The sequence below is a fragment of the Rattus norvegicus genome, chromosome 20 (assembly GCF_021556685.1).
Source record: "Rattus norvegicus strain SHRSP/BbbUtx chromosome 20, alternate assembly SHRSP_T2T, whole genome shotgun sequence".
Taxonomy (NCBI): Eukaryota; Metazoa; Chordata; class Mammalia; order Rodentia; family Muridae; genus Rattus; species Rattus norvegicus.
The window spans coordinates 55900866-55915678 of NC_141553.1; the positions used below are offsets into that span (position 1 = coordinate 55900866).

Here is a 14813-nt window from a genome sequence, read left to right on the forward strand (position 1 = left end):
GTTTTAGAAAAGTAAAAGTTTGGATTTCAGCATACTATTTAAACCTGTGGATTTTATTTCTTTGCTATAAACATCATTTGCACAAAACAAACAAAATTCTCTGTCAAAATTGTAAATTTCTTGGTGTTTACTGACACTCATGAGACTTTTCTGTAGAAAACTACTCTTTATCTAAAATTACTTAAATAAAATAACATGATATTCATATTATCTCTGTCTTTTGATGTAAAATTCAATACTCTGACACTTATTTTATAAATAAAGAGAAATTGCATGTGATTAGGCTGTTATTTTTCTGGATGTGTGAAAGAAGTGTTGATATTTGGCTCCAAATGTCTTTCACTCTCTTCACATAGTAATAATAATAATAATAATAATAATAATAATAATAATAATAACAATAACAATATTAAACTAATAAAACAAACCACAAAAGAACAGAAGGAACTTGGGATGTGCTCTAGAAAAGAATGTGTTGAAGTCAGCCTCAGAAGCTGCTGCTCTTACCAGTGCTGTCGTCATACACAACTGTGACAGTTTTCCACTTAAAAAACTGCACCAAATCCAAGATGGCGCGGCTCAGGGAAGAGAAGTCTGGGTAGAGACTGACGTAGAAGGAATCCTTGTTGTCTGACACCTGGTGCTTCCAGCGGGTCTGTATGTGGGGAACCCCCAGAGCATTGCAGATGGACTGCACAGCATTGGCTGATGAACTGTGTGAAGGACCGAAGATAGCAGCCACCCCAAGAGACAGCTGATCACAAGCTGAAGGGGAAAAAGAAGTCGGTCAATAGGGAGGGAAGGAGGCCATGCATTGCTACCAAATCTCATAAATGTCTTCTGGGTAAAGATTTTTTCTTTAGTAAAATCTACATTTCGTGATATTACTTCATTCCCTTTAATCCCTCTAAAAAATATTCCATGTTCTTGCTTGCTCTCAAATGCATGACCTCTTTTTCTTTAATTGTCTTTATCTTTGTACAGATTCCTGGATTCATAAATAAAACTTGCTTAGTCCATAAAATGTGACTTGTATGTAGGTTTACTAGGCTGACCATTTGAAATAGGATAATTGGTTGCTGTGCTCTTACGTGGGGAAAGCTCTTTGTTTCACATTCACCTTTCCTAAGTTGACTACAACTATTGCATTATTTACAAAACATTTTCAGGTGATTACAGGAAAGTTAATTCGGCCAATTTCCCTGGAGCAAAATTTCAAGTAATTCTGTAGACAATGCCAAGGGAGTGGGGGAAAGGAACAAAGAATTAAAGGATTTTTTTCAGCATAGAATATGTGATCCCTGAATACCTAAGCATAGACACATTTAAAGTTAGATAAAATTTAGTTGTGAAAAATCACTTGATTTATTTCTTTTAAGACTTCAGTATGATGCAAGTAAATTGGTTCTGAAGATACTGATTGCTGGAGCTGAAGGGATTTGCAATCACATAGGAAGAACAACCATATCAACCAACTAGACCACTGAGAGTTCCCAGGGATTAAACCACCAACCAACCTAAGAGTACCCTTGGATGGAACCCTGCCTCCGCTGCATATGTAGCAGAGGACGGCCTTATCTGGAATCAATGGGAGGGGAGCCCCTTGGTCCTTTGAGGAGAGAGTGGGTGGGTCTGTGAGGAGAACACCTCACAGAAGAAGGGGGGAGGTGGGATAGAATAGAGGGTATTTGGAGGATAACCTAGGAAGAGAATAACATTTAAAATGTAAATAAATAAAATAACCAAAAAAATTATAAAGTCAATTCTGAAATCTTACTCAAAATGAAGTTTTACTTCATATATTTTGAAACTGATGGCTTGCCTGAAAAAAACAAAGTCCCAAAAAAGATGAAAATACCTGGATTAATCCTGTGTTTTTAAATAACACTGATGTTTTTTATTTATTTATTTGCTTGTTTGTCCAAAGGTTTTCCTGTGCTAACCAGGCTGGCCTAATCTTAATTTCAGAGTTATATAGGTTAATAGACTTGCAACACCTGCTTAGCTAAGCAGGAGTCACTAAAAATGCTGTATGAATCAATTAATAATTCAATTCCAAGATATCAAAGTATTCATTTATGGACCAAAGTATTTGTATGTTTTCTGGGATGAATGTTTGATATTGAATAACCAATTGATATGCTCTTCCCTGGGGAAGACTGTTTCTCCCAGTGTCAGCTTATATTAGTTGACTATGGTTAGGTAATTTTCTAGGGTTGAGACCTCATAAACTTATGATTAATATTTTCAGTGAATATAGCTTGTATAGAATATATAAGAAAAAATATCAGAAAATTTGTAATGTTAAATCTTGCCATATAAAATGATTAAAATTATTTTTAAATGTCTCAGTTGTTAACTATTTTAAAGTCAAACTTTACAACAAGATGATGGACATTTGTAGAGACCCTATAAGATTCAAAATATACTTTGGATTTCTCTTCCTTTACTTGTTTCTACATGTCCTAAGCAGTAACAGCTCACTAAATAAGATATAAATGAGAGCATTTCCCATTTTACTTGTTGCAAAGATAGTTGCTTATTTGAGTTTTCCTAGCTCTAGGCTACATTCCTAATAGGCTTTAATAGATGCTTAATCTGGAAAATGCCTTATAAACCAGGTACCTTATTGCCTAAGGATTGTGCTAGGACATCTGACAATAGTATTCTGTTTTTGTCAGGAAAATTTGAACTATATTTTTACACTGAGCCTTTGAAATCATGATTAAGAAGTCTACTAATATTTTATCTGTATTTTCCTCACACCTTATGTTTCAATCTAAATGTTTTCATTAGCAGCAGAGTTCCTCCTTCCTTAATGGAAATATCATGAGCTATATGACTAATCAAATGCGCTTGTCTTGCATTTAATGACTTACTTTGCATTTGTTATGACAAACAGAACATTCTACAGTCAACTCTAACCTTTTCCCTCCAGTCTTGTAAACATTTTATCACCATGACATGGATCTGAAATGTGGAAACTAATTTGTATTCTCAAAAATATGGATTCAAAGGGCAAGCAAAATATGACTTTGAGAAACACAGATTAGAGTCTGGGGAAAACAAAGTCTTCCATCTTGAGAAGCATTGTACCTTAATAACAACTGTCATTAATATTAATAACCTTGGAATACAACTTCATCAAAGGAGATCTACAAATATGTGTTTCTATGTCAGGTAACTATTAAAACAATATTAGAATCACATAAAGGTAAATACTGTTTTAAAGAATATGATGATATGAAATGTTGTGTTAGTCTACTAATTTTTCTTTTATTGGATATTTTCTTTATTTACATTTCAAATGTTATTCCCCCTTTCATGGTTTCCCCTCCAGGAAGACTTCATCCCATCCCACCAACCCCTGCCTCAATGAGGGTGTTCCCACACAGAGTAACCTACTCATTCCCCACTCCCTGCCCTGGCACTCCTCTACACGGGGGCATCAACAAATGGTCTCTCTGCCCATTGATGTTCTGCATCAATGCATATGCAGCTGGGACCATGGATCATTCCAAGTGTACTCTTTGGTTGGTGGTTTAGTGCCAGTGAGCTCTGGGGTGTTTGGTTGGCTGATACTGTTGTTCTTCCTATTGGGGTTGCAAATCCCATAAGCTACCTGAGTCCTTTCTCTAAATCCACCATCTGGGACACAATTCTCAGTGCTATGGTTGGCTGCAAGCATCTGCCTCTGTATTTGAAAGGCTCTGGCAGAGCCTCTCAGGAGACATCTATATCAGTCCCCATCAGCATGCACCTGTTCGGAAAACCAAGAGTGAATGGGTTTGGTGACTGCATGTGGGATAGATCCCCATGTGTGTAACAGTCTCTGGATGGCCTTTCCTTCAGTCTCTGCTCCACACTTGTCTCCAGAATTTCTCTGCAAGTATTCTGTTCCCTCTTTTTAGAAGGATTGAAGAATCCACAGTTTTGTTTTCTTGTTTAGTTTCTTGTGGTCTATGAATGGTATCTTGGGAATTCCAAGCTTTTGGGCTAATATCCACTTAGGAGTGAATGCATACCATGTGTGTCTTTGTGACTGGATTACCTCGCTCAGCATGATATTTTGTAGTTCCATCCATTTGCCTAAGAATACTGAAGACACTGTTTTTGATAGCTGTGTAGTACTCCATTCTGTAAATTTATCACATTTTCTGTATCCGTTCCTCTGTTGAAGGACATCAGGGTTCTTTCCAGCTTCTGGCTATTATAAATAATGCTGCTATGAAAATAGTGGGGCATGTGTCCTTGTTATACACTGGAGGATCTTTTGGGTATGTGCCTAGCAGTGGCATAGCAGGGTCCTATGGTAGCACTCTGTCCTATTTTCTGAGGAACTGCCAGACTGATTTCAAAAGTGTTGTATCAGTTTGCTTTCTCACAAACAATGGAGAAGTGTTCCTCTTTCTTCACATCCTCAGGAACTTTCTACTCTCAACTGAGTTTTGTATCTAAGCCATTCTGATTGATGTAAGGTAGAATCTCAGGATTGTTTTGATTTGCATTTTCCAGATGACTATGGATGCTGGACATTTCTTTAGGTGCTTCTTGGCCATTTGATATTCCTCAGCTGAGAATTCTTTGTTTAGGTCTTTACCCCATTTTTAATAGGGTAATCTGATTCTCTGGAGTCTAAGTTCTTGAGTTCTTTGTATATATTGGATATTAGTTCTATCAGATGAAGGATTGATAAAGATCTTGTCCCAATCTGTTGGTTGCCATTTTGTCCTAAAGACAGTCTCCTTCACCTCACAAAAACTTTGTAATTTTATGAAGTCCCATTTGTCAATTCTTGATCTTAGAGCATAAGACATTGATGTTCTGTTCAGGAAACATTCCCCAGTGCCCATGTGTTAGATGTACTTCCCCACTTTCTCTTCTAGTTGTTTTAGTGTATCTGGTTTTATGTGGAAGTCCTTGATCCACTTAGACTTCAGTTTGTACAAGGAGATAAGAATGTATCAATTTGCGTTCTTTTACAAGTTGACCAATATTGAACCAGCACCATTTGTTGAGAAAGCTATCTTTTTTCCACTGGATGGTTTTTAACAACTTTGTCAAAGATCAAGTGACCATAGGTGTGGGGATCTTCAATTCTATCCCACTGATCTAGATGCCTGCCCATGTACAATATCGTACACTTTTAATCATGTTAGCTCTGTAATACAGCTTGAGGTGAAGAATGGTGCTCCCCTAGAAGTTCTTATATTGTTGGGGATACTTTTTGCTATCCTGGGATTTTTGTTATTCCAAAGGAATATGTAAATTCTTCTTTATAAATCTATGTAGAATTGAGTTCTAATTTTTATGGGGATTGCATTGAATCTGTAGATTGCTTTTGGCAAGATGGCCATTTTTACTATATTAATCCTGCCAATACATGAACACAGGAGGTCTTTCCATTTCCTGAGATCTTTGATTTTGTTCATCAGAGACTTGATGATTTTGTCATGAAGATATTTTACTTGCTTTTTTAGAGTCACACCATGGTATTTTATACAATTTGTGACTATTGTGAAGGCTGCCATTTCCCTAACTTTCTTTCTCAGCATGTTTATCTTTTGAGAAGAGGAAGGCTCCTAATTGTTTGAGTTAATTTTATATCCAGCCACTTTGCTGAAGTTCTTTATCAACTGTAGGAGTTCTCTGGAAAAATTTTGTGGTCACTTAAGTATACTATCGTATCATCTTTAAATAGTGATATTTTGATCTTGGACTTGGTTTGAGAGAATTTTATTATTTTGGAAATTGGTCTGAAGTTCTCTTTCTTTGTTCTTTGTGTGGTTTAGGTATAAGTGTAATTATGCCTTCAAACAAGGAATTGGGTAGTGTTCCTTCTGCTTCTACTTTGTGGAGTAGTTTGGACAGTATTGGTATTAGGACTTCTTTGAAGGTCTGATAGAATTCTGCACTAAACCCATCTGTTCCTGGTATTTTGTTTTTGTTTGTTTGGGAAATTTTAATAACTACTTTTATTTCTTTAGAAGTTACAGGAGTGTTTTGATGGTTTATCTGCTTCTGATTTAACTTTGGTACCTGGTATCTGTTTAGAAAATTTTCCATTTCAACCAGATTTTCCAGTTTTGTTGAATATAGACTTTTGTAGGAGGATCTGATAAATTTTTGCATTTTCTCAGGTTCTGTTGTTATGTTTCCCATTTCATTTCTGATTTTGTTAATTGGGATATATTCTCTGTGCCCTCTGGTTAGTCTTGTTATGGGTTTACGTATATTCCTGATTTCACAAAGAACCAGCTCCTGGTTTTGTTGATTCTTTGTATAGTTCCTTTTGGTTCTACTTGGTTGACTTCAGCCCTGAGTTCGATTATTTTCTGAACTCTCCTCTTCTTTGGTGTATTTGCTTCTTTTTGTTCTAGAGCTTTTAGGTATGCTGTCAAGCTCTCTCTAGTTTCTTTTTGAGGCACTCAGAGCTATGAGTTTTCCTCTTAGCACTGCTTTCATTGTGTGCCATAAGTTCAGGTATGATGTGACTTCATTGCGTTAAATTCTAAAAAGTCTTTAATTTCTTTATTTATTCCTTGACCAAGTTATCATTGGGTAGAGTGTTGTTCAACTTCCATGTGTATGTGGGCTTTCTGTAGTTTTGTTGTTAGTGAAGACCAGCCTTAGTCTGTGGTGATCTGATAGGATATAATCTTATTTCAATCTTCTTGTATCTATTGAGGCCTGTTTTGTGACCAATTATGTAGTCACTTTTAGACAATGTTATCATAAGGTGCTGAGAAGAAGGTATATTCTTGTGTTTTAAGATGAAATGTTTTATAAATATCTGTTAAATCATTTGGTTCATAACTTCTCTTAGTTTCTCTGTGTCTTTGTTTAGTTACTATTTCCATAATCTATCCATTGATAGAGTAGGATGTTGAAGTCACCTACTTTTACTGTGTGAGATGTAATGTGTGCTTTGAGCTTTAATAAGGTTTCTTTTATGGATGTGTGTACCCTTGCATTTGGAGGATAAATTCTCAGAATTTAGAGTTTGTTATTGTAAATTTTTCCTTTGATGAGTATAAAGTGTCCTTCCTTATCTTTTTGATATCTTTTGGCTGAAAGTTGATTTTATTCAATATTAAATGGCTACTCCAGCATGTTTCTTAGGACCATTTGCTTAAAAAATTGTTTTCAGGCCTTTTACTCTGAGGTATTTTCTGTCTTGGTCACTGAGGTGAGTTTCCTGTATGCAGCAAATGCTGGGACCTGCTTACATATTTAGTCTATGTCTTTTTATTGGGCAAAATTCCATTGATGTTAAGAGATACTAAGGAAAAGTGACTCTTGTTTTCTGTTATTATTGTTGTTAGAGGTGGAATTGTGTTTGTGTAGCTATCTTCTTTTTGGCTTATTGAAAGAAGATTACTTTCTTGCTTTTTCTAGGGTGTAGTTTTCCTCCTGGTATTGGAGTTTTCCATCTTTTATTGTTTGTAGGGATGCATTTGTGGAAAGATATTTTTTAATTTTTGTTTGTCATGGAATATCTTGGTTTCTCCATCTATATTAATTGAGAGTTATGCTGGGTATATAGTAGGATGGTCTGGCATTTGTGTTCTCTTAGGATGTGCATGACATCTGCCAAGGATCTTTCGGTTTTCGTAGTCTCTGGTGAGAATTCTGGTGTAATTCTGATAGGTATGACTTCATATGTTACTTGATCTTTTTCTCTTACTACTTTTAATATTCTTTCTTTGTTTTGTTCATTTGTGTTTTAACTATTATGTAACAGGAGGAATTTATTTTCTGGTCCAATCTATTTCGAATTCTGTAGGCTTCTTGTATGTTTATAGGCATCTCTTTTTTCTTTAGGTTAGGGAAATTTTCTTCTTTAATTTTGTTGAAGATATATAATGGTCCTTTAATTTCAAATCTTCACTCTCTTCTATACATATTATGCTTTGGGTTGATCTTCTCATTGGTCCTGGATTTCCTAGATTTCTTTCTTTCTTTCTTTCTTTTTTTTTGCATTTTCTTTGAATGTTTTGTTATTGTTTTCTATGGTATCTCTGCACCTGAGATTCCCTCTTCTATCTCTTCTATTCTGTGGTGTTGATTGCATCTGTGACTTCTGATCTCCTTCCTAGGTTTTTATCTCCAAGGTTTTCTCCGTTTGTGATTTTTTTATTTTTTGTATTTCCACTTTTAGATCCTGGATGGTTTTGTTCTATTCCTTCACCTGCTTGGTTGTATTTCCCTGAAATTCTTTAAGGGATCTTTGTGTTTCCTTTTTAAGGGCTTCTACCTGTTTACCTGTGTTGTCCTCTTAAAGACCACTTTAAGGGAGCTATTTATGTCCTCTAATGTCCTGTATCCTCATCATAGTCACTATTGATACTTCTGTTTGCATAATACATGCCTGGGGAATGATGATTCTTCTTTTGATTACTTAATTTATTTATGTAATGTGCACTGGGGTTTTTTGAGTGCTATGTCTGTGACCATGTGTACGCAGTGTCTTTACAAGCCAGAGGAGTGATTCACATTGTTCTGAAACTAGAGTTACAAATAAGTATTCATTGCCATGCAGTGCTAAGTATTTAACCTGAGTCTACTCACTGGGCCAACAGCCAATTCTTTTACCATTTATTTTAGTTAATTGTTTAAAACTCTAATAACAATGAAAGCAGAACAATATGGGAAAACAATTCGTCTACCACAAATTTGATTTCACTTAAAATTGGATTTGTTTGAATAAAACCTAATGAAAATTTATAAAAATCAACATTTCCTTTAATAAAATGTATATAAATATTACAGACAATTTCCTTCGCATAAATTTCCTCAATAATTTATTGACAAAATAAAGGAATCATGAACTTTCTTAAGAACACCTAGAAATCTCAAATCTAGGAACCATAGTATATTTCTATTACCTTTCTTAGATGCTTCAAAACTGTCATAGAGATTGATCTTCTGAGTATCATAAGTTAAAGTGGTGTTGGGCAGCAAAGTCCTGTTTCTGTTGATGGTATTCACAGCAAATCTGAATGCAAGTTCTTCTGCTCCCATGGGGCCAGATTCCACATATTCAAATATACCACCTAGGAAAACAAGAGAACAATTACAGAGGTGTTCCAATAGAGCTTAAGTTTTTTTTTTTTGCTTAAATGTTTTTAAAAATTATATATGTATAAAAAAGAGACATGCAGATAGACAGAAAGAGAAAGGGGGATCTGTTTCATAATGGGATCTGTAATTTACTTTTTCTATAAAATTTTAGTTATAAGAAACTATAACAAACACTTTGGAATTCTGCCCTAATTTACTTTTGTATAAGGGTACGTGTTCCTTTATATCTTATGAATGCTTATTTTAAGACAGAACACAGAATACAAAATTATCTGCTCATTTTTATATACTAACACAGAATTGTCATTCCTGAATAATGCCAAACTGAAATCTTAATATTCAGAAGTCTGAATTACATTTAAGTAAGATGTCACAAATCTTTAACTGAATGTATTATATTTATAATGGAAATATATCCAGAGTGATACTGGTATTTACATCTTGCCATAGTCAACAGATAAAAAATTAGACTAAAGTTCACTTTCCAGGGGATAATTCATGATAGATACTATAAACCTAGATGACTTTCTGTGACTAGAGAGGTCACAGTCCCCAAAGGTGAGCCTAGTATTGCTTATCTATATAATATGATATAATATTTAACTATATTATATATAGTTATGCTCATATACAAAGATAACTGTAACTCTCACTCCTCAAAAACAAAACAAAACCAAAAAGAAAACAAAGCAGAACAAAAAACCCAAACAAACAAAACAAAACAAAACAAAACAAAACAAAAAATAAAAACAAAAATAAAAAGCAAAACCTCTTGTAGCAGACAGAGGCTACTACAGAGCTCTATATGTAGGCACAGTACAGAGAGTAACTGACTATGGGCTATATTACCCAGTTAGTATATCTACAATACAACAAATACAACACCCACACCTAATCCCGGGAACACTGCAGAAGAAGATGTAGGAAGATTGACAGGGGCAGAGGAGCAGAATGCTCAATACCAAATAGTATCTACTAGACTAGGCAGGGATCTTGGACCCATGACATCGTAACAACATGATGGACTAAATCAGACATGCATAGTGACAATATCAGTTGACATGACAATTTCATTGGTGAAATTTTATAAGACCTCTTTCCTAGATGAATAATTACAGGTAGTCCATAGCTGCTGATGGAGGGAAAGACAGTTTTCTCTAGGATTAAGATCCTGAAAAAGGCTATCCAATTCAAAGCATACTCACATATGGACTTGTTAAAAATATATTAAATATTTACATAAATAAAAATGTGTACCAACATATCGAAAATGTAAATTTTTGCATTTTTCTTATAAAAATTTAAACAAAATACAATTGTCTTTTAATGTTGTTGTACATTCCTTTTCAGGAGAAACAACAGTCATGAGTGCTTCAGCTTCAAGACAAAGCCTTTCTATCATCTGTCTTAATGCACTGTAAGTTATTCAGTATGTGTTAAAAATTTAGCCCCTTAATCTGTTATTCTGCCTTAGCAGCTCCCCCAACCCTAAGCCCACTTCTTCATCCTTGTTCCTGCCTTTCTTTTCTCTGGTCTCATTTTATGTAATTAGATGTCTGATCTTTATAGAATCTTTTCCTTTTTGTTGGCTTGGTGAATGGAATAAAATGGGACGGATCTACACTTGAACTCTTTCCAAATTTTGTCACTGAGAAACAAGTGCTTTAAACATGAAGGATATTTCTTTCTCCCTTTTAAATCTACATGATGTACTTTCAGCAAAATCATACACAAATCAAGCTTCCATGAATGAATCAGTTCATAGTTGACTACTTGTATCTTACCAACTGGAAACATGGAGCAGTTTATTAATTCCAAAATAAGATAAAAAAGTTGGATTTTTTGTGTGAAATACTGAAATAATCAATATTTTATGACAGGGACTTCAAACTCTTTTATCCTTACTCCTCATTACAAATAATTCAGATAAAACATTACTCTCATATATTATCACTGTCTTAAATATTTAAAGAAATCTTTTAAAATATTTGGAATAAGTCATTCTCTACCTTAATTAAATTAAATGAATAATTAATTTTATAGACTTAACCTTGGATTCTAATATTTATCTATTAAAAAACAAAGCATACATTCCAAATATCTTCTTGAAAAGGCACCCAACATTATTAACTGTAGAGAATAACAAGAATAACTCCCACTCTAACGCCTTCAGGTTTTAATAGGAAGGACCCTCCCCCAAAATATTTTATTAAAACATCAAAGAAAATTTGAATTGATAGTTCAAATCTAGGACTGTATGTGCAGAATGAGATAGCATTTGATTTACTTAAACATTGATAAAGTTAACTTGCAACACACTAATGTCATAATAGAAAAATAATCACTATATAGGCGTTATAAAAGTACTTGAAGAGTGTGCTTGTTGATTTCAGAAAATTAGAAAAGAGAAGAGAAATAGTTGTATTTTCTTAAGGCTGAGCCACACATGGACAGTATTATATTTGCAAATAAATTTCATTATGGTCACACAATGATAATAGTAGATGTAACCGTCACATTAATGTCTATCTTACTTCATTATATGAGATACTTAAATATTTCAGTCCATCTTGCATGAAATTTCAAAATTGTAGAAATGTATCACAAACATTCATTCACCAAACAAATACTAAATGGAGGTTGGTTTTGATTCTATATCTGATGAAATTTTTTGAAATTTCAATCCTAACTCATTCCCTGATTTTTTTTTTTCATGGAACGGTGAAAGCAGAAGTGTCTAAAAGAACAATCTAGAATGTCAACAACTGTTTCTTCTTTAGATACTCTTAGTATAACCACACATGTACTTGTTAGGTAATATAACCATCACAAAGCCATGTTAGTTGGAACACAGAATACAACAACAACAAAGCAAAGAGGTACCAGATATACTTGGTTCCACATTTACTTGTACCTTTGCAACCATAAGTATGGGCTGCACGGATTTGTTCCACTAGAAAGTAGGGATTTTTTTTCTTAAGTCAATTCATGACTACTCTTTTGATTTTAGAAGATGGACAAACAAGACGGAGTCTGCAGGTATCTAGAATGTTGAAGGCACAGAGATGATGCAGTGAGACTGTTAGCCTTGGCAATTCTCTGTGTGAAGGGTCTTATTCAGATGTCTTAAGAGAGCTGAATGAGTGCACTTGTAAGAATGACTAATACAGATAATCAGGGATAGTTGTAGCATAGGACAAATGATGGACACACAAACAGCCTTTTTCATTCGGGTCATGGTAGGAATAAAGAGCAGAATTTATGCTACGAATTGAGAGAAGACACAGTAATGAAGGAAATTCCACAAACATGTGTTACTGTTTGGCAACTGTAAAACAGATCTATTACCCTGTAGCTAAACTAAAGTAGAAACAAAAAAGAAAATTCTGTATTTTGTCAATAGCCTTATCTGTTTGATAGAGAATGCCATTATGAATAATGTTCTTCGCTGGATCTCATGACATTTCAGTACACAGGAGACAAAAACAGAGTTTTCTGGTGTTGGTGTTTTGTTTTTTGTTTGCCTTTTGTCTTTTGTTTTGTTTTGTGAATTTGAGGCTAACTTGATCTATAGAGTTCCAGGTGGGGCTACACAAAAAGTCTACATCAATAACAACAGTGAGGGTTACATAATGAGACCCTTTCAATAATAGGAAATAATAATTCTAAATATAAAGAAATTTCCTTACTTGAGCACTAAGGTTTGGGGATCTTATTATTATAAAGAAGAAAGAGTCATTCTTCTTCCTTGTATTCATTTCTTTGAATCATTTTATTTTTAAATAAAATTGATAGGCATCAGGTAACTGCAGAGAGGCCACAGCAATCTTAAACACATGAATAACTACAGAAAAGGTAAATATGTTGCATATTTTCAATTAATTTTAACTAAATAGCACTTGTCTTCACGTCTTAGGGAGTGTGTAATGTAGACTTTCACATATGTGAAGTCACCACCCTGCAGAATTTTTAAAACAAATAAAAATAAAATTTTCATGTTCCAGCAGCACTAGAAGAGAGGTAAAATAAATATTTCAGCACAGTCATTCATATATATATATATATATATAATTAAGACTAAGATCATAATGATAGCATATGACAAAGGATTGATAAAGAAAACAAGCTTCCTTTGTCTAAAGAAAAAAACAAAAAGAACTCAGAAGACAGTCAAAGACACATATTAAAATGGGAGGAAGCTAGTATAGTCAGTGGACTATGAAAGATGGAGAACTAATACACGAAGCTACCATCTAGAAAGCTGGAATATAATGAACCAAACAAAGAAAATTGGAATATCAAAGCTAGACAACCAAGAAAGTAAGAAGAAATAAACATAACACCTTGAATACAAATAAAGGAAATGGAAAAGAAATTATCAAGAACTATAAAGTTGATTGGAAAGAAAAAAAAGGAAAGATTAATGAAGTGTCTAAAATTTTTAAGAGTCTGATCATAAAGAAGAAAAATCTGTAATAATATGAAATGTCAAAGAGAAATGCAAATTCAATGTGAAATCTTTGGTTGGTTTTGAGATGTCTACTCAAGTCCTTTCTTCATTATCAACCAGGTTATTTGGCTTTTTTCCAGTGAATTGTTTACCCATAAACAAAGATTTTCTCTGTATTTATGTATATTTTTCTCAACCTCTTTCGTGCACATTTAGTAGTCTTCAAAGACCACTTTCCATGAAGATTTTATTTTTCACATAGCTCTAAAAAAATGAGACTGAGGAAGTATTTTTGCAATTAGGTTGGAGAAATGCTAGAAATATGTTGTCTTGTATTTCACACTGTATTTTATATATTTACTATCAAGTTTCATAAAGACTCACATGATATTTTTCTTTAAATGCTTACTGGATTTCATTAATGAAGCCAATAAGCTGTGAAGTTATCTGAATTGGAAAAATATGTATTATTGCTTTAATCTCCTCACTCATTACTGGTTTGTTTAGAATTTTCTTTTTCTTCATAACTCGGGTTGCATATTTCTAGAAAATTAACCATTTGTATTAGCTATCCAATTTGCTAGTGATGTCCATTCATAGTAATCTCAAAGGGAGACAAGCAAATTGACAGAGGATATAGAGAAATCATCAAGTATATAATTATATGAAGATGTTCACCAAGAAACAGGAAATACAGATTAAAATCATACTGATCTACATTCTAACATCTATTTAAATGACTATTAGTAAAAGTAGATATAATGATGCTACAGTTCCAGACGAGAAGACTTGTAATTTCAATAAGTATTCATGGATGAAGTGCAGCAGTTCAGTCAGTAAAAGTGTTTACTCTTTAAACCAGGAGCACGCAGGTCAATCCCCAGACCCATGCATAAAAGCATCAACTAGAAAAAGTTGTCCTCTGGCTCAAACATGGAACAAACATACACACAGGGTCATGAATATACCACAGACATCCACAAAAAAATAAATAAAATAATATTTAAACATCACATTAAATATACAGTCAAATTGAAAGTGAAGCTATAATCTTGCTAAAACAAAGGCATTGGTTAAAATGATATTTATTTTAAAAAGATAAAAGAGGAAAAATGTGCCATATTTGGCAATATTAACACTAGTCATAGAGAGGATTCCATACGTATATGTACAGGTATGTATGGGTGTGTATCAGAGAAAAAAATAAGCTTTACACTCACAGAAAATGTTATAAATGTGGTAAAGCAAATTCTCTACATGTAGCCAATTGCACAAGCAT

General features: G+C 33.8%; 1 protein-coding gene across 4 annotated transcripts in view; it reads right to left on the reverse strand.

Annotated features, from left to right (window-relative positions):
• Grik2 (glutamate ionotropic receptor kainate type subunit 2) overlaps window positions 1-14813 on the reverse strand; it is a 698850-nt gene that overhangs the window by 459593 nt on the left and 224444 nt on the right. For all 4 annotated transcript variants that reach the window (XM_087598251.1, XM_087598252.1, NM_019309.2 and 1 more), the window contains 2 exon segments: window positions 8889-9056; window positions 508-765 (listed from right to left, as the gene is read on the reverse strand). In XM_087598251.1, coding sequence (XP_087454377.1) covers window positions 508-765; window positions 8889-9056 — 426 coding nt within the window.